Source organism: Typopeltis vanoorti, chromosome 19 (genome assembly GCF_054136105.1).
Source record: "Typopeltis vanoorti isolate ZY-2024b chromosome 19, IOZ_Tvanoo_1.0, whole genome shotgun sequence".
NCBI classification, from domain to species: Eukaryota; Metazoa; Arthropoda; class Arachnida; order Uropygi; family Thelyphonidae; genus Typopeltis; species Typopeltis vanoorti.
The window spans coordinates 26,796,203-26,819,828 of NC_143567.1; the positions used below are offsets into that span (position 1 = coordinate 26,796,203).

At 36.7% G+C, this 23,626-nt stretch overlaps 1 protein-coding gene across 6 annotated transcripts in view; it reads right to left on the reverse strand.

The window, feature by feature from the left end:
- The window catches only part of LOC150095932 (phosphatidylinositol-binding clathrin assembly protein LAP-like), a 366,280-nt gene that overhangs the window by 164,720 nt on the left and 177,934 nt on the right, over positions 1–23,626 (reverse strand). For all 6 annotated transcript variants that reach the window (XM_090409273.1, XM_090409270.1, XM_090409272.1 and 3 more), the window contains exon 9: positions 21,064–21,105. In XM_090409273.1, the coding sequence (XP_090265399.1) occupies positions 21,064–21,105 (42 nt within the window). The remainder of the gene's footprint in view (positions 1–21,063; positions 21,106–23,626) is intronic.

Below are 23,626 nucleotides of genomic sequence, written 5' to 3' on the forward strand. Positions count from 1 at the left end.
ATTCATTTCAGGCATACAGGCATGAGAACAACCTTATGTTATCAAAAAAAGAACAGTTAATTGAGCTTTCAAGTGACAGTGGGCTTAAAACGCAATTCGTGAACTTAGTTTGGCTTGATTCTGGATCTTGCCTTCAGTGAGAACTGAATTTCCCCAGTTATCTGAAGAAGCATTGAAAATCGTCATGCAGTTTTCTACAACCTATCTTTGTGAGAAAGGATTTTCATCTCTCCTTCAAATAAAAACAAAATACAGAAATAGTCTTAGTGTGTGTGTCAATCTTAGTCTGAAGTTGACCAATATTGAGCCAGATATCCAGCAACTCTGCAAAGGCTGAGAAGCTGAACCATCTCATTAAAAGTAAGTAGTAACAATTATATCATATTATTTATTTGGACTACAGTTTCTGATTATTCTCGTTACCGGTTTTGGAATTAATCCATTTCCAAAATCGGGGATGAAACGAAAGTTTCGCAAAGTGACGTTCACTGTGGGGCTCTGCTGGCGAGGAGGATAGCTGTCCGCATCCTGTTTAGCGAAGTTCCATATCTCATATGGTTGCTTGCAAGAATATGCGGCCGAGTACACCGAATCCATCACATGCAGACATCTGTATGGTCATGGATTGTACAGAAACACATCACAACGTTACGAATACAAGCAGCACACAGGATGGATATAAATAAAACCACCACACGAATGAATCTACCAGATTTACGATGACCACTGTTGTGCTTCTGGATAAAATAGGACGGATATAATTAAAACTACCATCATAACATGATTAGTACAAATCACATGCATACGGTATATATGGCATACAGTCAGTGGCGGCAAAATACCACATGGACGTCACTTTGCGACTGACATCATGGGTTAGACTGTTTATTGATATCGGGAATGACTTCGCATAACAGGATGTTTTAAATTTTTTTGGTGGCCATGGAAAACTCCCTCAGGGAAATAAGGCGATTCGTATCGGCCAGAAGTGTGTGTGTGTGGATGGGGAGCATTAATGGCTTTGGGATGTTCTGAGTGAAATTTTTTGGTATATGCAAGGGATGGTTTGGACAAGAAAAGGGATCAATGGATGTCAAGTTCGTATTCAGTATTAGGATGAATGGAGTAAGATAAGAACATTTTCCCCTCATCTCACGATACACTTAGCAAATGGAATAGTTTACATGTCGCAAGTCGAATCAGAGAGTGCGTGAAAATAAAAGTTGTTGTGGGGCTTCATGAGAATGGGCAGATGAATGGGGATTAAAGATAAACGTCGTTGTGGGCAGATGAATGAAGGTAGCAGCAAGACTGCACTGACATTCTCCATTCATTTGCCTACGGTACCAACGGCGCTAAAAATGTTGTCGTGGGGCGAGCTTAATGAGTGTGGGCAGATGAATGAGGATAACATATATAAAATATAAAAGTTGAGGTGGGCAGAAGAATGGGATGTCAGTGGGATGGCACTGATATACCTATTCATTTGCCCACAGCAAATCGGAAACTGATACCTTTATTTGTTTACTTCCAACTTAATTATGTTTCCATATGTATTTGTAAATGTTTATGTAAATATATGTCGTAAATGTATATGTAAATGTTGGTAATCCCCATATACATTTAACTTAGTGGGCCATAGAATTTTTTAAGACATTTTACTGGTCCTTGGGCTTAGAAAGGTTGAGAAACGCTGCTTTAGACTATATGAAACCAACCCATATAGGAAGATGCCTCCAATGCCAATCATTTCATTATTCCCAACAAACCATTAACAGCAACAACAACAAGAAGCTTTACACATCATTGAAGATGGAGGGAAAACTTATCCCTCTTTTTTAACAGTTTCTTCAAAATTACTTTGAAAAAAAATTGAATAAACTACAGTGGTACCTTGGATTGCGAGTAACTTGGTCTGCGAGTGTTTTGCAAGACGAGCAAAAATTTTTAATAAATTTTAACTTGATAAACAAGCGACGACTTGCAATATGAGCTTTGTCTGCCGAGCGTCACGTGATCACAAGCCACTCGGGATTGTGGGTAATCGTCTCTCATGCACAGTCTCAGTCGGCATACCTCATTCGTATAGTTAACATTCTTGCTAGCGTTGTGACACGTGTGTGTGCGTAAAGTATTTTTTTATTTTGTGTCCAAATGTAGTGACTGTTCTTTATTAACTGTACTATGACAATGGCCCCAACGAAGAAAAGGGTTGAAAAAGGAAGGCGGTAAGAAGATGATCATTACGGTGGAAGTTAAGAAGGAAATCATTGGGAAGCACGAACAAGGTATGCAAGTGGCCGCCATCGCAAGATTTTATAAGAAGTCTACATCAACAATTTGCACAGCATTAAAGAAGAACTAAGGGGGGGGGCCAGATGTAGCAAAAGGAGTCACGAGAGTATCAAAGCAACGGCCACATTCTGGAAGATGTAGAAAAGTTGCTTTTGGTGTGGATAAACGAGAAGCAACTAGCAAGTGATACTGTGACCGAGAACTTTATCTGTGAGAAGGCAAAGGCCTTGTACGTCGACCTCTTAAGTAAACTGCCAGGTACGTCTACAGGGAGGATGAGAGTTTGGACGCAAAAGCAGCTGTCGCGTTCGTTGCCGAGTTTTAGAAGCTCATGATTTCCAAGCGTTACCTGCTGCAGCAAGTTTTTAATTGCGATGAGAAGGGGCTTTTTTGGAAAAAGATGCCAAAGAGGACCTACATTACAGCAGAAGAGAATGCAATGCTCGGTCACAAGCCCATGAAAGATCGTCTCACCCTCTTGCTGTGTGCTAATGCAAGCGGTGATTTCAAAGTCAAGCCCCTGCTCGTGTATCATTCTGAGAATCCAAGATCCTTCAAGAAATGCAAGGTGCAGAAGAGCCAGTTAAACGTTATGTGAAGGTCCAACAACAAGGCTTGGGTCACTCATACCTTGTTCATTGAGTGGATTAACGAGGTTTTCCACTCAATGAACCGAGGTTTTACTGGAAGAATTCGAGTTCATTAAGGTCAAGTTCCTTCCTCCCAACACTACTCCATTACTCCAGCCCATGGATCAGCAGGTCATTTCGAACTTCAAAAAGCTTTACACCAAGGCACTATTTCAACGATGCTTCGAGGTGATCGAAGGAACCAACCTTACCCTCCGAAGATAAAGCCTGGGATGGGGTCACCAAGAGAACCCTTAATTCTGCTTGGAGAAAACTGTGGTCTGATTGCGTCGAGGGGTTTGCTCATGAACAGGAGCTGCCACTTGTCGATAAAATTGTGTCCTTGGGGAAGACCATGGGACTGGAGGTGAATGAGGACTACATTCAAGAACTGGTGGAGGAACATGGCCAGGAGTTTACCACCGACGAACTGATGGATCTGCATCGCAAGCAACAGCAAGAGGTTATGGAGGAGATCTGGTCTGAGGAGGAGAAAAAGATGGAGACATCCCTCTCTTCAAATGAGATTAGGGAGGCATGTAAAATGTGGGAAACAGTGCAAAATTTTTGTAGAAAAGCACCACCCGAGTAAGGCTATGGCAGTGCGAGCGATGAATCTGTTTAACGACAATTCAATGTCATATTTCTGTGATATCCTCAAAAAGAGGCAAAAACAAGTGTCATTAGATAGGTTCCTTGTTAAAGTCGCACAAAAAGAAAAAGAGTCAACAGATAGCAGTGATTCTGTTAGTGACAATGAAAGTTGTCCTACCCAATACAATTAATTGTATTTACTGTAATATGTAATTGTAATGTAATTAATAAATTCGATTACTTTATGTATTTTGTATTACAGTAATCATTTTTACATGAATATTTTCGAGTTTTGGAAAGAATCATCTGAGTTTCTATTATTTCTTATGGGGAAATTCGCTTTGATATATGAGCGCTTTGGATTACGAGCACGTTTCTGGAACGAATTATGCTCGCAAACCAAGGTACCACTGTACTTTCAAAGAAACCTACATATCCAATTATTGAAGTGAAATAAAGGCTTTTATGTTCTTACTCTACATTGGCAGGATCTCTAGATATATTTCAATTGTTAAAACATGTCAATATCAGAACTGCTTCACAGTGGTTCAGGTGTTACAGAATGTTCCCCAAATGATGGTATCCCTTTCCAAAAAACATATTGTAAGACATTGAAATCTGTGAAAATAGGAAGGCTAACGCTTCCCTATGCATGAAACAATGTACCCAATTCATCCAGAGTTACTTCCTTGACCTTAGAAACAACCCCACTATGCCGGCCTGAAAGGCCGTGAGCTCCATCCAAACAGAAGCCCATACATTTTTCCCACTGGATCCCTTTGTGTATTATGTAATTATTGAGAGTAAAATATTTCTTCTCCAGTTTTCTGGGATGACAAAGTTCTACTAAACAGAGTATCATCATGAACGTTATCATGCGCATATCTTACGTAGCATATTAACTGTGCATCATCTGTAACATCAGTGGTCTTGTTTATTTGCAAAACATAATAAGGGCTCTTCTTAACTCTTTCGATTAACTGAGATTCTACGTCACCTGCCATATCATTAATCCTGTAACCTTTAGTGTCATTGAAAGAGGAGTCAAATCAACATCTTATAGTAACTTGTTGCCAAACATAGTTTTTAGCACATCTTTTATAGCTGGAAGTAGTAAATTTTCCCTGTTTTCGCTATGCACAAACTTAAGAGATAGCTGCTTCCAGTGCCTTGCTATTAATCGAACCCATAGCCAAAACTATATCTTTCCCATGATTTAATGTCACTAAGCGTCGCTGAAATTGGCATTTTTTTTCAATTTGCTTATTTTTCACATCACCATGTTTAGTTTCTAAATGTCAGAGTTTCGCAGGTTTCATGCACTTGTTCGACTACACTTCATAACACAAAACACATTGAGGTTTCTGTCCACTTTCATCTCCACACCAAGTAAACCTGAATTCCAAATATGAACTATTATATTTGCTACTGTATTTTTTCTTTTGAACTGTTTGTTTCTTCTACTTTAATAGTATCAGATTTACTCGCCGTTACAACACGTGTATCACAATTAGTGTTAGTGTTGCCTGTTTCATTTGCTCTTCTTTTCAAAGTCCTAATTCTAAGCCACTTTTCCATTATTAAAAAATGTTTCCAAAAAATATATAAATACTGGGGTTAACTTGCGACACACTTTGTCCAGGTATCATTTAACACTTCTGAAGGTATACTGAGCCTTGGTTGAAGGAGGAAAACCTTCAGTAATAAAAATCAATAAACAACAAGCAATTGGTTGAAATGTGGATAATACATGTTCACTTCAAATCTGACAAAACAGCAAGGAAAGGCAGAAGCAATAAAACTATATTGTTGTTCACTTCACCCTTCTTACTATTCGTCATTCTGCTGCTGCAAATTATTGTAGTGCCAGAATGACGAGTAATAAAAGAGAGGTGAAGCGAACAACGATATAGTTTTATTGCTTCCACCTTTGAACATTCTGACACTATTTGTTGTTTTATTTTAAGTCTCCATTTGATTTCAATAATTTTTACTTATTCAACTTCAATTTGTTTGGATAATTAAAAAATATATATTTATTTAATTAATTTAAGTCTGCCTGGAGACTACCTATGGTCCACAGACCACAGGTTAAGAAACATTTTGCTAGATGATTCATGTGGCCAATCCAGACTATGATGATATAGTTTTAAAAAAAAAAAAAACTTAAAAAACAGAGCTTTTAATTGTACATATTTCATTATGTTTTAACTAGCAAAATGACAATAAAATATCTCAACATAAATAACTTCCTGAAGATATTTACAATAACATAACAAAACATGTAGAAGTATGTTTTTCTATTAAAATGAGTGAAATTCTGCAATCTGAGAAGTTATTAACAAGACTCATTCACGTGTCAACAAGTCTTGCTGGCCTGGTTGGCCAAGTGGTTAACATATCCGCTCTCCAACCAACAGGTGACAGGTTCTAATCTTGCTGTAGGCATGTATGTTCGCAACTGTCTTCAGGTGTTAGATGAATGCTACTGCCCAGTGCGAGACCATCACCCTGCTTATTAGACTTGAAGTGGCTGGAGAAAAAAAAAGTTCTGTGTTTTGTCTCTAGAGCAGGGTTTCTCGACCAGGAAAAAAATAGATAAAGAAAAAAAAAGGGGGGGGGGTGGATCCTTAGTCCACTGACAGTACAATAATCTTTTGTGGGTGGCAAAACAAAAAAAAAAGGTGGTCTGCTAAGTAGAATTAGTTTTCATGCAAGACAATGTTCCTAATATATCCAGTAGATTTAGAAAAAAGTTTTCCTATCTCCAAAACTGAACTTGGTGAAAACAGTTAAATCTTAAAACAAGAACAGTGAGGTATTTATTTACTATTCTTATTCCAAAGATAAGTAAAGCTAAAAGCTTGGGCAAATATAGCTGTGGGAAATAGTTTATACTGTATTACTTAGTTTATAAGATTACAGCATGAGGTGGAAGTTATTCGAAGTTTTATTTATATATAGTGAATCTAATGGCACTGAAGTGTAACAAGAGAGTAGCAGTAAAGATTATTCAAGGAATTTAATAAGGGAACTGCATGATGCAGTGTCATGTATTATCCAAAATGACAAGTTTATGGGCAATAAGAGAATTGTGAAAGCATATCAGAAATGATACAAAATTAAGCACCAAAAGTGATACCAAAGACAAAATATTAGTGTAGCAAATGTTGGCGACAAGCACAAAAATTCAAGTGCCACAAGGAACAAAGAAATGCAGGAATGACTGAAGGTATGCCAAATACAAATAATGAGAAATGGAAGATAACACTTGTGGATGAAAATGGCAAGTTGACCATGAGGAGAAAAAAACATTGTCTTTCGCAGAACAAAGCAGTAACAGCATAACAGAGAAGTTTCTTAGACTATTGCTAAGTTATAATAGGAATGAAGTGCAAATGGCCATGATTTTTTTTACATGAAAAGTCTGGATGGTCAACCATCCAGAGGGGAGGGGGATTAGTGATGCAGAGAAAAAGAGGAACTTGTTCACATTAGATTTGAAGACATGTGCATGGCATTCCTTAGGAAACACATGGGATGAGAGGCTGTTTCAAAGTACAACAGCAGCAAGAATGAAGGAAGAGGAAGAGAAACTTTCTATGAGTATGAAGTTGGATTGTGATGGGGTGCTGGATGGTAATGTAAAACTCTATGTAGCTTAAAAATATCAAAGCGCTTTACATCGATTTTTACAGAGGTCAAATCTCATGAAAACTGTTACAAAAATAACCTTGTCTCTATGTATTTTATGTTAAAGATTAAAGTAAATAACCCTATGGGAATTGATTGTATTTACTGTTTTAAAGTTTCTAGAATGTCAAAAACAAAGGCAATGCTTTGCCATCGGAAGTTTTGTATAACAGCTATGTATAAGAGCACAAGAAAGTTGTTTACGATTAAGTGTGTGAGAAAGTTGTTTGCAAACTCTGTGCACGAATACCTTCAAAGTTAGTATCAAAAAGATCCACTAGTTTCAGAGAAGTTTCTGCTGCCCGACAAGACAAGGAAAATAGAGTACACGGAGGAGAAGAAAGAAGGGGTTGGCTTTAACAAAAAGATCCAAGGAGAACTGCTGATTTCTTTGGGGTCTACAACCCTTGGTGCAAGGTCCCGAGAAGGGGAAAATAAAAGGGGACAGAGCCAAACATCGTGAGGAGAGCCCAGGCCCAGTTGCTGACAGAGGAGAGCCGAGATCCAGTTGCCGAGAGAGGAGAGGCGAAGCACTGTTACCAAAGAGAGCAACAGGCAGTTGGCAGAGAACCAGAAGCAGTTGGACCCAGAGGAAAAATTGGGAGAACAGCTGATGCCAAGTGCCGGTCGGATGTCCTAGTGCTGCGGGAAGTCAATCGAAGCCAAAAGCTGCAGAACAATCTTCAAGCCTGAATGCTGAAACTTCTTGCCTGAACTTTTGAGCACTGGGAAGATTGCAGTCCAAGACCCGCTGATTTTCCGACGAAGCGCCCCCTGAAACAAGACTCTCCGGACGGAAACCTATGGTCTGAAATGAGAGAAAACAGAGACTTCGATGCAGGACTTTTGGAAGGTGTAGTGATAAAGAGCCTCTGTAAGTGTATTACAACCTTTAATGTACATTCTTCTTGTAATTTAGGAGATATGTCTTAGATGGACTGATAAGAAATAGTAATTAGAAATATCTATAAGAGAGTCCTCTGAATTGTTGCTAACTGGAATATAAATTGTAAGATAACTTGCCATAACTAGCTAATTTCTTTATGACTAAATTAGTCTCGGCAATTGGATTTCTTTAGCAGAGAAGTAACAGAGTAATTTCATTGTATAGTCATTTAATATTGAAAAGGGAAAGTTTCTTTATACCAAAAGTATATAAGGATAGGTAAAGAGAAAGAGAGAAACCTCCATATTACTTATTTAATATACTTTGTTTTTTTAATGTAAATAAATGTGTTTTAATTATATGTCAATAGAATGCCGTCTGATTGTTTATTTTATAATGCACCGTTCCTAAATATAATCGGACTTGTGAGCAGGAAACAACTAAAGCATTAAAAGCACAGTTTAAGTACTTAAGAACCACGACTGTTTTTGTCAAGTTTTACTGAAGGAATTTGTGTTAGAGAAAGAGAGAGAGAGAAATCAACCGGCCATATTACCGAGTTTTATGCCAATTAAAAGATACTGGTGGTCTTATCAAATAAATTTTCTAGTATCCATAGGCATAAAACTCAGTGTGAAAGGTAGATTAACTAAGTACGCAATAGTAAGAAGGAATAGTGAGAATAACAAAGGAATATATAAAAAATAATAATAATGGTGGCTTATAAATAGTAATAAATAGCCTCCGTTTACAGTAATGGCACGTTTCAATGGATTTGGCAGAAAGGAACTGGGAGGGGGGGGGGGGGGATTAGTGATGCAGATACAGAAGTCACAGGATAAATCTAATAGATGCTTGTACCTGATCCTGTCTAAAGCCTTGGGGATATCACTAGAGATTCACTAAACCTTTCCATGGTACTTACCAAGAGATGGGCAACATAAGTGAGCAGATCCCTTGTTAAACAGCATTGGCTGAATCCATCTTGGTGGTCATTTATTAGTTGAGTACTTTCAAGGTAGCATAGGAGTTGGGTATTGATGGCATAGTTCTTTCCATTACTTTGGAGAAAACTGAAGTGAGAAAGATTAGGCAGTAATTTATGGTAAAAATTTGTCACCCTTTTGAGAATAAATTGTACCTGGACTAGTTTCCATGGTGTAGGGTAGATGCCAAGTGACATAGCAGTCAGCTTTGGAGCACAAATCTTTTTTATTTATTATTATTCGATACCTCCAGGGAGTCCTAAGACTCGAGGAAGGGCACCTACTCTACAACTCTCCGTCTCCACCACTCAACCTCATCTACACTAAAGCCATCTACTGTCCAGCATTACCACTATTATTTTCACAGACAATCACAAACATCCATGTCCATGGCGGGATTCGAACCTGCAGCCTTTTGGCTGGAGAGCGGATACGCTAACCACTGGGCCAACCAGGCTGGCGCATCTTTGGGACAACTGGAAGAATGCTGTCAATGCTAGGGGACGTCTTGGTATCTAATGCAGACAGAATTTTTTGATTCACTTCCTGGTGAAAGGTAAGTGGAGGCATTGAGTATTGGATGTTTGTAGTGGTTAGAGGACAATTACCAAACCATTTATGTGGGTATTTGAAAAGTTATGATGCCAGGAGACTGGCTTTTTCTGTGGGTGATGATGATGCAATAGACCCATCAACGTGCAGCAGGTTGGGCTAAAGTTCTGGCTAACTGCTTTGGCAAGAGACCAAAATGCATGACTGCCATTTGGGCAAAATGCAAGTTTCCTGCTTTTGACTCTTCCAGAAATTTGTTTTTGATGCACTGATGATTTTCTTGAAGCTGTTTCAAGCTTTGGTGTAAGTAGTGTGAAAAGGCTGAGAATTTTCTATGATAGCCAGTTGCAGTATGCTTGATTCTTTATTTGTATAGCTTTAGTGCAGCTTTGCAGAAAAAAGGCTTACTTAGGAGATGGAAATTTAGCAAGGAATGGGGAATATATATATGCTTCCACTCTGGAGAGGATTACTTCAGAGATGCATTCAGTGCATGTGCTTGGGTGAGAAGGCTGAAAGCACTAATCCAAGCACAACAGAATGGAGCAAAGAAATATTGAAGGTCATCCCACTTAGATAACCTCAAAGACTCTCTGGCTGGTCCTCTTATATTATAAGAATATAATGAGAGACAATTCTTGGTTGGGAATACATGTGTGGGTGTGTTGCTCAGTGGAGCAAGAGAAGCAAAAGGTTGTGGTAAGAATTACCTTAGGGAGATACAATCTTACATTATATTCAGAGAGATCACTAGTGAGGAAGAGGTCTAGAGTGCTTGAATAGTGGTTGCAGTTATCTGGTACTATGGTGGGTACATGAACAATTTGCGTAAAGATCGTTTGTGATGGCAAATTTCTCAGCATCTCTACCCACCTGGTCTGTGCAGTTAGAGAAGGAAAGCTGGTTGGTAGCGTGGATATTAAAATTGCCAAGGAAGATAACTCAACGCTATGAAAGTTGGACTGAAGACCATCAACTTTCAATGAAAGGAAGTCAGGCATTCAGAGTGGTTAGTGACATTGGGAGAGCATTTGAAGCAGTGGAGAAGAGAGATTTTCAGCCAAAGAAGATCATATTTTTTACTAAATAATTTAAGGAAATTACAATGTCAACTAGGATATACATTAAAATAAATTTTAGTATACTTCAATATTTCGGCAGTGTCACGTTGCCATTTTAGAAACTTAAGAACAAGACACGTGCATGCAGGCACAACAAACAGTAAGTGAGGAAGAAGCATGAAGCTATTATTTCTCCTAAAGTCCTGATGGTGCCCCCTAGCAGGCAATGATGGTATTCTTGGGCGATTGGGCTGAAGGTCTTCTGATGTAGGTTTCCCAAATTTGAGGCAGTCTCATGCAACCAAATTTGTTGAGGTTTGGATTGTTTCTTAGGGCTCAAGCTGATTCCATGAAAAGCCTTTCATATTTGTATTTACTATGGTGTATTATTGTGGCTTCTTCCACCATATTCTATGGCAGGTATCCAGTATATAGTCAGCAAGACCAGAGTGGCTGTATTGGTGAAAACGGATGTAGTCCTTGTGTTCTGAAATTCTGATATTTGCTGTCCTGCCTGTTTGGCCAAAGTAGGACAGCTTACAGCTGCAAGGGACCTGGTATACACCAGGTAGGTCTGGGGGGAGGGGTCTTTAGTAGAGCAAATAAGGGATGCCAATTTTTTTATATGGTCTGTAACAAGAAGTTGTCATGTTTTTTTAGGATTTTTGTAATTTTTTCAGAGGTTCCTTGGATATAGGGTATGGTGATGGATTTAGAGTAATCGTTGTGAGGAGGGGAGGGGGGTTGTGGTTTACTGATTCCAATATTTTTTGGATTTTTTTTTTTGGGAGGGGGGGGCTGAGAAAGTGGTTTAGTTCTGTGGTTAGGGCATTGTCATTTAAACAGGTAAGTTTAGCCCTGTTGTGTAGTGTCTTAATGATTCCATATTGTTGGGAGAAGGGGTGGTGGGATTGTTGGTGAATGTATCTGCCTGTATGGGTGGGTTTTCTATAGACTGAGAAAACCAAGGCTGGCAGGTGACTAGTGTGTAAGAAAGGAAGGAGGCAGTTGTTTTTTTCTTCTTCCAGGGTGAATTTGATTCTGGGGTGTTGGTTGTTTAAGTGTGTTAGGAAGGAGAGGCGTGCATCGGAGCCATGTGGCCAAATAGCGAACACATCATCAACATAGCGAAGCCAAATGGTTGGTTTTTGTGGGGCAGAGTTTAAGGCTTTCTCTTCAAAAGTCTCCATATAAAAGTTGGCCAAGGGTGGGGAGAGTGGAGAACTCATGGCTGTCCCCTCTATTTGTTTGTAGAATTTTCCTTGCCAAACAAAATAGCCTGAGTTCATTGTGAACTGAAATAAGGCTGTGATATCGGGAGGAACTTTAGCTCTGGCATGGTATGTCAGAAAATTTATGCAAATAAGCCACCTTTGAGTCAAAGACAACTTTTTTTTGGGGGGGGGGGGGGGGGGCTGAGATGAGTAGTGCTTGGAGAGAATGAAATTTGGATTTCTGCTGGGAAAAGCAGGCGAGGTTTTAAAGATTTCAGGTGAAAGTGGATACTGTTGAGGTTTGTTGTTGATGACAAAATAGGTCACGTGCATGTTCCCTATGCAGAATTTTGGTTTTCAAGTTCACTATTAACAGCACCCATTTCCACACTAGTATTCCTCTTTTGTAGAGGATGTTTCATCATCGCTTTGTCATTTTTCTTGAAGTTATTTGCAAAGTTTGCTTTGTTCACACTGGCTGAAAGTTAGGTCAGGCTGGGTCACATACACGATTAGGGAGAACTGACTGAAGTTGTTCACAACTGCTATTTTCTTTTTGTGGATGTCACGAGTCATTTTCACAGTTGCAGGAAGTTAGTCTTCTTTTGTTAGTTTCTTTTTTTGTTCGTGGGTCCATAGCAGTGGCATATGGTGATTTTTCTGCAATTGAAACCAGATTTTTCCATTAGTTTGGCAATTTTTTTACTTCAGCATATTGCTGCTTTCAGTGTGGAGGTCGAGTATAACAACATTATGTTTTCTTTTCACGAGTTGTGTATATACCATCGACACAATGAAGCTGGCTGATTATCAATGTAGTGTTATTTTACATCAAAACACTGAGCATGGGTTTTTTCCAGCTTGTCTTCAATTGATTTCGTTTTGTGGGAGAAAGTTCCTTCAAGAGCAGTGAGGCATTGCTTCAAGCTTTTGGCATGTTTTCTAAGTTCAAGAATTTTTTTTTTTTTTTTTTTTTTTTTTTTTTTTTTTTTTTTTTTTTTTTTTTTACAGTGGGCAGAAGTAAGATTGGTTCAACTTCACAAGAAGTTTGTCAATTCTTTGATTTTTATGCAGCAACCATGTGACCATTGTCAACAAAACTTGAATAGCAGGCCTATTTTGGTATCTGTAACATCTAGTTTATAGCTGTGATAATTCACAGTATCGATGGATTTATTGATGCTGTTCAGTTGTCAGATATGCCATGAGAATTGTCATATTGCTTTGTTGCTGCCATCTTTGCTTTTTACAGAAGCCATTAATGGGCACTTGCAGATGACCAATATAAAGACTTAATTGCTGAGAACTGCTGATATGATTTCACTAAGTGAAATTTATTTAGGAAATCGCTTAAAAACAGGGAGCACATACTTAGATCAATTTATTCTAAAATATTACAGTAAGTCAGGATGGGTTATGTAAGAAAAATAGGATGCAGCTTTTAGATGATGGATTGCACCCGAATGAATATGGGTAAAGTGTTTGGAGAAAGTTTTGTTTTTCATGAGAAACAAAGTATAAAAGCAGGGAAACTAGGGCAACTGTGTGTGTGTGTATACAGAGGATTTTACATAGGAAGTGCTCACAATTTAGTGTTGAGCAAGATAAAATTGAACTTCATATTGAAAAGAAGGGTGTGTAAGAGTTCTGAAACAAATCAAAGTTGAATGGCTATCAAATAGATGTGAACTGTAGATTCAAATACACAAAATTATTCAAGAAAAACTGAAAGTTTGAAAACAAGACCCAAACTGTAGAGATTCAGCAGCAAATCCCAAAGAAAACATTGATTCAGGCAGAGGCATGTGGTGAGGTAATCTGCAAGGATACAAAATCAGAACTTCATGGTGAACTCAGGAAGTTAAAGAGGCAGTCAAGCAAAAGAAGAAAGTATATAAATTTCTGGTAAGTAAATCATCTTGTGCTCTAAGGGAATACAAAGAAAAATGTGTGAAATTAGCTAAACAAAAGACATGGAAAGACTTTGGTAAAAACATAGAAAATAAATATCAGGCAAGTGATAAAATATTCTTCTTGAAGCTATTTAAAAAGCTCAGAAATGGAGGAAAGAGTACTGTAAAAGGAATTAGAGATGATAAAGGGGATATGAAAACTGAGGACAGACAAAGATATTCTAGATGTATGAAGTAATTACTTTGAAAGATTACTAAATGAAACAAGCAGTGACAGCACAGTGGTAGAAAACACTCAACAGAAACGCCATCTGGAATACATCTGTACTTGAAGTAGAAAAAGTGTCACAAACCTGAAATGTGAAAAGGTAATAAAAATGCAAAAATGTGGAGGTATAAAAGTTTTACGGTGGTTACACTGCATAATTCAGAAGATCTGGTCAGAGGGTCAAATTTCAGATGATTGGGGTAGAATGCTCATAAGTACCTATAATAAAAAAAAAGGAATAAAGTTGAATGTGAGAATTAGAGGAACACTCTACTGAGTGTTCCTGGTAAGATTTATGCAAGTATTCTTGAGAAACAGCTAAGAAAAATTGTGGAGAAGCTTGGAGAAGAACAAGCTGGGTTCAGGCCAAACAGATTGTCAGGATCAGATTTTCACTTGAAGGTAAATAGTTCTTTGTTTTCATTCAGATTTCAAAGAATGAAAACAGAAAGATTACCAAAACAAGCCTTAAAGTACAAGCCATTAGGAAAAAGAAAACCAGGGCATCCTCTTAAACGATGACTTCTAAGGCCAGAACAGGCCATGCTAGGCCTAAATCCTTGATATGCATGATGATGAGACAAATAGTTGAGAAATCATGGGAATATAACAAGGATCTGTATTTAGTTTTATAGATCTGGAAAAGGCATATGACAAGATGTCAAGAGGAAAGCTGATCAAAATGCTCTAGTTGCATGGTGTAAATGGTACATTATATCAAGCAATACATAGTCTGAGTTGTAAATCAGTAGTTATAATTGAAGGAGATACAGGAAGCTGTGCAGCAAGGATGTACATTATCTCCATTGTTATTTATCATCTATACGGATCACATTATGAAGGAAAGCGATATTAAACCTGATATCAAAATCCAAACCCGATATCAAAATCTTAGCTCTTTACTTTATGCAATGATGTTATACTACTAAATAAATCCAGGTCAAGTCTCTAGGATTCCCTAAAGAAAATTTAAAAACTGCTCTAATAAATTTTATATGAAAAATCAGTAATAAAAAGACTAATAAAGACTAAGACTAATAAAAGACTAATCAGTAATAAAATTTAAAAACTGCTCTAATAAATTTGATATGAAAAATCAGTAATAAAAAGACAGACAATGAAAATAGGCAGAAACATTGAAAACATCCATTACAACCTGAATGGTAAACCTATAAAACAAGTAAAACATTTCAGCTATTTAGACACTTTTTAGTGAAGATGGCAAATTAAATTTGGAAATCGACAGCAGAATTAGCAAAGCTGGTATGGTAGGAAGTCAACTGAATAAATTTATATGGAATAAGAGAGAGATTAGTCAAAATGTGCTATACTAGCTATATACAAGACAGTGTTCAAACCAATTTCAACTTATCGATCTGAGAACTGGATTAGAAATCAAACTTTTGATTAAAAACTGAAGATCACAGTTATGAGAGTCCTGAAAAAGATTAGGGGAATGAACAGATGGTATCAATGGCAGTATCACATTATAAATGAGGATATTAGGAAAGAACTTGACATTGTTAAATCTCTGCTAAAACATCACTGAATGCTAACCTCAGATGTTGGTCACTTAACCAGAACAGGAGTGGAAAGGTTAGCAAGAGAAGTGTTCTTTTCCATATTAGCAGGAGAAAGACACAGAGGAAAACCAAGATCTAGGTGGATTGATTCAGTAAAAAGGACCTTAAACAGAAAGGTAAGAACTGATAACATTAGTCTTGACAGATGAGATTAATTTGGAAGAAAACTGTCGACTGCAAGTTAGTAATGATGCAATTTTTCATGAAGTGCTATCATTATATCCTGCACACCACCTAAGGGTACATGTCAGGAATATGATAATAGCTGAATGCCAAAATGAGATTCAAAACACTAATTCTGAAACAATGTTTACTCTCAATGATCACATTGCTGTAATGGAGTATTCTTCTTCTTCGGCACTACAGCCCCACTGGGGCCTTGGCCTCCCATTTTTGGGTTTCATAATTCACTACATGGTGGGGTCATTACACCCATGCTCAACCATGTATAATTGTCTGTGAAGCATTGTGTTCTTAAGACTGGTTTGCCTGCTTTGAGAGAGGAAAAACCCCAGATAAACTGGACAGAAAAAACCTGCATCCCATGCCCAAGACCAGCTAACTTGGCTATGTCTGAGAAAGACCCTTAGCTCCTCACATCAGCAACAAGATAATCAAACACAGGACACTCCTTTCCCAGGCATATGGTTGAGGAGCGCGTAACCACTCGGCTAACCGTACGGACTGTAATGGAGTCTGCTATAGTGATTTACTTTTAGAATTGCACTGTAGGGATTTAGTTGGATTTCAATAGTCTGTAATAGTGAATGGGTTTGCAATAATGGCAACTGGTACAGAAAGTTGACTATTTCTCTTAAAAATGTGAAAGAGCATATCACCACCGATATAGCATATAATATATAAAATTCTAAAATCTGACTAATTCAATGCACCCAAATTTAAATATTGTGCTTAAAGGACAAAAAGTGTTAAATTTGTTGTGTAGTATCTTTAATATTAAAAAATAGTTAATACAGATAAAAACAAAACTTAAGCATTTAAAAGAAATCAAATACAAATGGTGCTGTGAGAAAAGAAAGCAAAGAAAAAAAAAAAGAAAGAAAGAAAGAAAGGGGAAAGGAATTAAATAAAAAAAAATAAACTCACTTTGCTCAGGCCAAACAAAGGTAGGGTTCTACAAATCTGGGAGAGCTGGATAAGGAGGAAAAAAATAAACATTCACAGACATGGGTATTCAAGTGGTTGCTGACACTCTGGAGTAATGCTAAAAATGAACTAAGTGATTTCACAATCTTAATTTATTTGTGAGAATATCCTGGTGATCAGAAATAATCTGGAAACTTCTGCTAAATACATGTAATTACATGAATATGATTTCTTGGGAAATTTTTTTTTTCATCTTTCTATATAAAGAAAGACAAAAATCATAAATTATGCTCACTGTAAGCACCTCTATGTTACTGATAACGATGTACATTAAATATTGATTAAATTATTTATTACAGTATTCCTTTTATTCGCGATTTCCTGACACCCATACAATTATGAACATTTCAGGCAAGGCAGTGCACACTGTATAGTTCATTATATAAAAAAATCACATTAACGAAATGCCTTATAAAGAACATTGTGATACTCTTGATTGTATTCTGTGAATTTATAAAAAAAAATTTCAAATGAATTCAGAGACAAGTTCTGTATAGCTTATGACCATAGACAGGACACAATTTGTTTTTCATTTGCAATCCTTTGTTTGAATGAGCTGCTTTTAACTCGTCCACAATCATGGCATCCACAATACACTCTGGCAACCTATTCCACTCATTTACTACTCTCCAAGCAGAAAATCTAGTCCTGATGCCCCAGGACTAGAACTACATCCTTGCTCAGTTTCCAAGGATGCCCCCCTAGTTCTCCCACCACCATTCCTGTTCTGAAAAATTTCCTCTATTAATCTTGTAAAAACCCCTCAGTAATTTGTATCCCTCAATCATATCACCCCTTTTCCACCTATTACCCAGTTTCTGTAACCAGCAAATCTTCAACCTGTTCTCGTAAGATTCGTTCCATAGACCTGCTACCATCTTGTTCACTCGGCTCTGGATCCTCTCTGCCGCCTCATCACCAGAAACCCTGGTGCCCAAATCTGCATGCAGTATACTCAAGATAGGGTCCCATCGAGGGTCAATAACCTGCTTGCCTCTGTTCAAAGTAGTCTTCAGTAACCTAGTAATCTGATGAGCTGCTTTAGCAACTTTTGCAATGTCCTCTAAACTTCAATTTCCTATCCAACACCCCCAAAATCCCTGGCTTCATCAATTTCCTGGCATATGGTTCCATCAATGTGGCACACAGCTTGCAATCTTTTCATCTCTAAATGTACAACCTTACACTTTGCCACATTAAACTGACATCCATTCTCCTCTCTCCAGACCTACCAGTCATCAAATCCTGCAAAATTTTAACATCTGCATTAACTATTGTTCTACCCAAATTTGCATCACTGGCAAACAACTGAATAGTTAGTTCCTCTCAGATCCTTTCCTATATTGTTAATGAATCAAATAGTAGCAGCTCAAGAACAGATTCCTATGGCACACCATTAGTTCCAGGCCTTCTATTGGACTACTCCTGAATAAACTACTCTGATATACCTCCATCAATAACCATCTTATCCACTTCAACTTTATATCTATCTCCATATCTTGCAATTTATTGAATAGAGAATTCCATGCAGTATCCTGTCAAAAGCTTTTGCAAACTCCAGCAGTATTGATGTAAATCCATTACCTTTATACAACTCAGCTCTCTTGGATTATAAAACTTGAGCAAGTTACTGAGGTATGACCTACCTTTCACAAAATCATGTTGTCCACATACAATATCCAATTTCTGTATTTTGCTCTTGACCAACTTCTCCAGTACCTTGAATGACAACTCCTGATATGCTGATTGGGTGGTAATTTGCTACATCAATCTTGGTGGCTCCTTTATGCAATAGAACTGTTTTCACCTCTTTCCACCCCTTGGGATTAATCCAGAGCCAAGATTTAGATTAAACATGTTCAAAGGCACTGCCAATTCCTTAGTACCTTCTCATAAAACTCAAGCTAACATACCATCTAATTCTATAGCTGTATGCACATCAAGTTTCTGTAATATGCTTGCACCTCCAGTTCATTTATCTCAGTTTCTATATAAGCCTTTGCCTCTTGTTACTGCAAGATCTCCACCTGGATGATATACTCTTGAAAAGTGTTCACTTAGTAATCATACCTTTCTTTCATGCTTACATGGTGATCACAATACATTATTAAACTTATGGATACAACTACTGTGTTGTTAGAGTAAAACTTTAGTTTAATATAAACCAAAATATACACTCAACATTTCGACCTTTACATAAGGTCTTCTTGAGTAAATGTATATATATCCAACAAAACAAGCTGCACTACAATCTACATGGCATGCTAAAGTTACTGATCAACCGTTAAAACTATTTGCCTGACCTCTGGTGTTTAAAAAAAAAAGAGAAACCCTCACTACATCAAAGCTAGAGTCCTTATTATTGTCGATTAGGTTAAAGCTAAATTAAGTGGAGAATAACATGTTCATACAGAAAATAATAGCTAAATAAACAAAAAATAAAATTACTCATAAGTATACGTATAAATTGCAACAATTGGTATGGATAGGGACCAACAAAAGATGAAAAATTGCTTAAGAGTCCTAAAGTCAGGGTTTGCTGGAAACTAAGTGGGCTGAATGTGTAGCATCCAAATTCTTAGGATTTTTAAGCCCCCATCATTATTAAGATTAGGGTGGTTAATCAAAATTTCACAGGCTTCTTTAAATTTCTGTTTTACCAAGTTTCTGTATGATGCATTATACAAAAAACTTGGTATAATCAGAAATTTAAAGCCTGTGAAATTTTGATTGAAAAGAGCATGATCTGAGAGGTCTGCTTCACCAAAATTGGTGAAGCAGGCCTCTCAGATCACAGTCTTAACACCCTACATCGAATTGATTGGAAATGTACTTGTTCTTTGCATCATACGAAAACTTGGTATGAACAGAAATTTAAAGAAGACTATGAAATTTTGATTAACCACCCTAATCTTAATAATGATGGGGCTTAAAATATCCCAAGAATTTGGATGGCACATATTCAGCCCATTTAGTTTCCAGCAAACCTGACTTTAGGACTTAAGCAATTTTGCATCTTTTATTGGCCACTATCCATACCAGTTGTTGCAATTTATATGTATACATATAATTTTATTGTTTGTTTATTTATTTATTTATTTTCTGTATGAACATATTACTCCCCACTTAATTTAACTTTGTAACCTAATAGACAAACCTGAGGTCAGGCAAATAGTTTTCATGGTTGATCAGCAACTTTAGCATGCCACGTAGATTGTAGTGCAGCTTGTTTCTTTGTATATATACACACATACTCCGGAAGATGACCTTAATGAAGATCGAAATGTTGAGTGTATATTTTGGTTTATATTAAACTAAAGTTTTACTCTAACATGGTAGTTGTATCCATAAGTTTCGTAATGTAGTAATTATACCATTTTGCCTGATTCAATTACCTCCCTACCATCAGCATTTATTAAAATTAATCATTCAGACTACAGAATCCAAAACAAGATGCTTGGTAGACTATATGCAAGGTGGTTGTTATAGACAGCAGGATAGTGGAAGTTCAATCCACCTGCTGAAGCAACTAACTATGAAATGGATGGCACTCCTGTGTTGAGTCTATACCCTCTGGCTGCTGCAGATAAGCTCAACTTATGCAGCAGTGTGAGGGGTGATAAGGGAATGTGCCACTCACAAGGTTATCTGGGTTTGCCATTAGTGCAGATTTTGGTAGTAACAACAAACACTCAAGTCAGAACACTGAAATAGGTGGAAAAAGATTCCACATAAAAAGCACCTGCTCACTTAACTGATTTTGCAAAAAAAAAAAAAAACCAAGGAGGAGAAATACTATCATTCAGGCTTCATCCATATTCTTATTCTGTTTATGAAACAGATTACTTTGTTTTCCATATAGCACTACTGTGTTATAGATTTTGTGAGCTCATAAATGGGATTGATCAGCAATACTGATAGGCTTCTCATGGTAAAATGAGAAGTAACAGTGCTATTGCAAACAAAGTAAAATTACTATATAAAATTTCTGATGAAACCACTGAAACCTGTAGAAAACTTCAGTTTAATTTCTGTTGTTTCCTTTCGTTTCTGAGCATCTTGTGTTATAAAATATCTTGAGAAATCAATGTTCAGTTGCAATAATTGGTTTTTATCTATAAATTACAAAACTGCATTTTCAGTATGCTTAAGTTAAAAATAGTAGATATTAAACAGAAAATTTGAATTTGAAATTTATAATTTCAAGTGATATACAACTTACCTTTGTTAAATCTGGAATATCACCTTTGTCTATACCAACATTCTGTTAAAAGAAAAAATTCTTTCCAAATTAAAATGAAAGTAAATGTTCAGAAAATGTTTAAAAATTTGAAACTAAAAATGTCACAAATACCAAAGATCTATTATTAATGTGCCTTAATGAAATTTTCCTAATGAAAGCTTGTAAAAAAAAAAGTCTCCAAATAACTGAATTTATTCATGGAACATCAGATTGCTTGCTATAGCAAACTCATTAAGGACAATAGAGAATAATTTATGTTGGACAGTTTGGCATAGTTAATTTCTTTAAGAATAATATAGCACTGTATATAGGGTTTTTGCCTGTTACAGTAAATGCATTTGATATGTGTTCACTGAAGCTAATACATAATCAAGTTTGTCATTACAGAGCAATACAAGAAAGGTATTAAATGAAAATTAACGATTTTGAGAATTTTAACAGCAAATGGCATTGGCTCACCATGTGTTGTATCTTTTGAATCATGCAATCACGTTATGGGAAAGATCTCTATTTATAATGGAAAAACTTATTCAGATTAAGTATTCTATGGCATTCTCACCAATGCTGCTGCCCTGAACAGGTGCTTTCTTTTGCAGCAAAAAGACATGATGGCTTAAATGTAAGCCGTTTCATGGACCTCACTGGCTTGCAAGGAAGCAAACCTTACCTATAGTGTGCACAATTAAGTTGCAATACCGCTGGATATCTCGACTCTTAAGCTTTCTGGAAATCTTTGTAGATGATGTTCCCATACTGTTTTTTGCTTACCACACAAATGCTCTTTTACATGTTCCAATGAAATAGGCTTCTTTATAAAAATGGCATTTAACTATGTCCCATCTATGAATCTAGAGGCAGTTTGATTTCTGTATATTCACTGTCTCTGCAGAAAATGGAGACAAGTGACAACTCTCAATTCATTCTAAAGATGAATAGAAGCACACTGTCACTTGTCCAAGCTCCATTGTGAATTGGATGGTTAAATGGCAACTGTTCAGATAGTCAAAGCTCAGAAGGATTTCCCCATGTTAGAACATTGTTCCAATTCAGTTTTACTGGTTAATTAACACACTGAAAGTCTTTCATAAACAGACTTGCTATGTTGAAGTAAGGGAACATATAATCCCATTTCCAGACTTAATTACAGTATATCTTTCAAATGAAAAGCTTTTCCTCAACAGTATTAACTGTCATAATAGTGTAATGACTATTGCTAAGTTCTTAGGGTTGCAATATCAAAGTGACATTCAAATAAACCCAAATTAAAATAAGCCTTCATTACCCTAAATTTCCATGCTCACAGTATTGGACAGAGTATACCTTAAAGGATAGATCAGAGTCAAAGAAAGGATATTACACCGTTTACATGTGTGCATTTGGGCTCTCTAAAACAGTGCTATCCCAGTATTTATTTCAACACAGTGTACATCTAAGAGCATATGAGAATATGTTACATGGCACATTTTGATTAGAACAGGATCTCAAGGCGAGAAAGATCACAACAAATGTTGTACAATGTAGAAAAGAAACAGCAGTATTTGACAATCAACTTTTATTGCTATGGAAAACATGAATGTCTATGAGGTACTTGTGGCAAGACACCATTATGACTGAGCATTCTATGATATCTTCTCATTAGTAGTGCTTCTGTAAAAAAGACTGCTAAAACATGATTACCATAGTCCGATCCTCCACAACAATTTTTTTTTTCAAAGAGATGCAAGTTTAGTCAACAGTTATTTCTATTTGTTTTCATATAACACAAATGTGTGATACATAAAATGAATCTTACAAACTAGATGTCAAGGATTTAAAACATTGTTTTCTTAATAACTTACCCATTACAATAAAGGAGCTGATTACTAAAAATTAGCAAAAAGTTTCAGTAAGATGTGGAAACTTTCACTGCTCTCATTTAAAGAACTTTTCAGTCAGTAAATAATCAATTTTTGCAAATAGAACAAGTCAGTTATTTTAAATCTACTACTTGTCTATCAGGAAAATTTTCCAGAGGATATTTTCCCATTTCTGAGGTATTCATCTCACATATGCTGCATAATTTTTCATTCTTGGATTGTTTTTGTTTCAGAGAAGTGTCAAAAAAAAAAAATGAGCATATGAGTCAAGACTGCAAGTGCTGCAGTATGATGAGGTGAGCTATAATTGCAAATAATTTAGTAAGCAGATTGTGTGGGAAAAATAGTGCATACTATATTGATGTATGGAGTGAAAGATAAAGAGTTGTACTTGCAAGATTGATTTGCACTCCAATGATTTTGGTCCTGGGAGAAATTTTCAGTGAAAGAGTAAATGAACAATCAGAGAAAGTGATATCTGACAGCATGAAAGCATAGATACATGTAGTAAGGGGTAGAAATAGAAATGAATAATGACAGTGAGAGAAAGGGAATTATAGCTCAAAGAGATGACTCCAAAAAATGCAGGACTAGTTTGGCCAAGAAAGACAAGAGCAAACTATTCAATAGCAGCAACAGCACACTGCCTCTGAATCTTGAGTCAAGTGAAGTTCTCTGAACTTGTT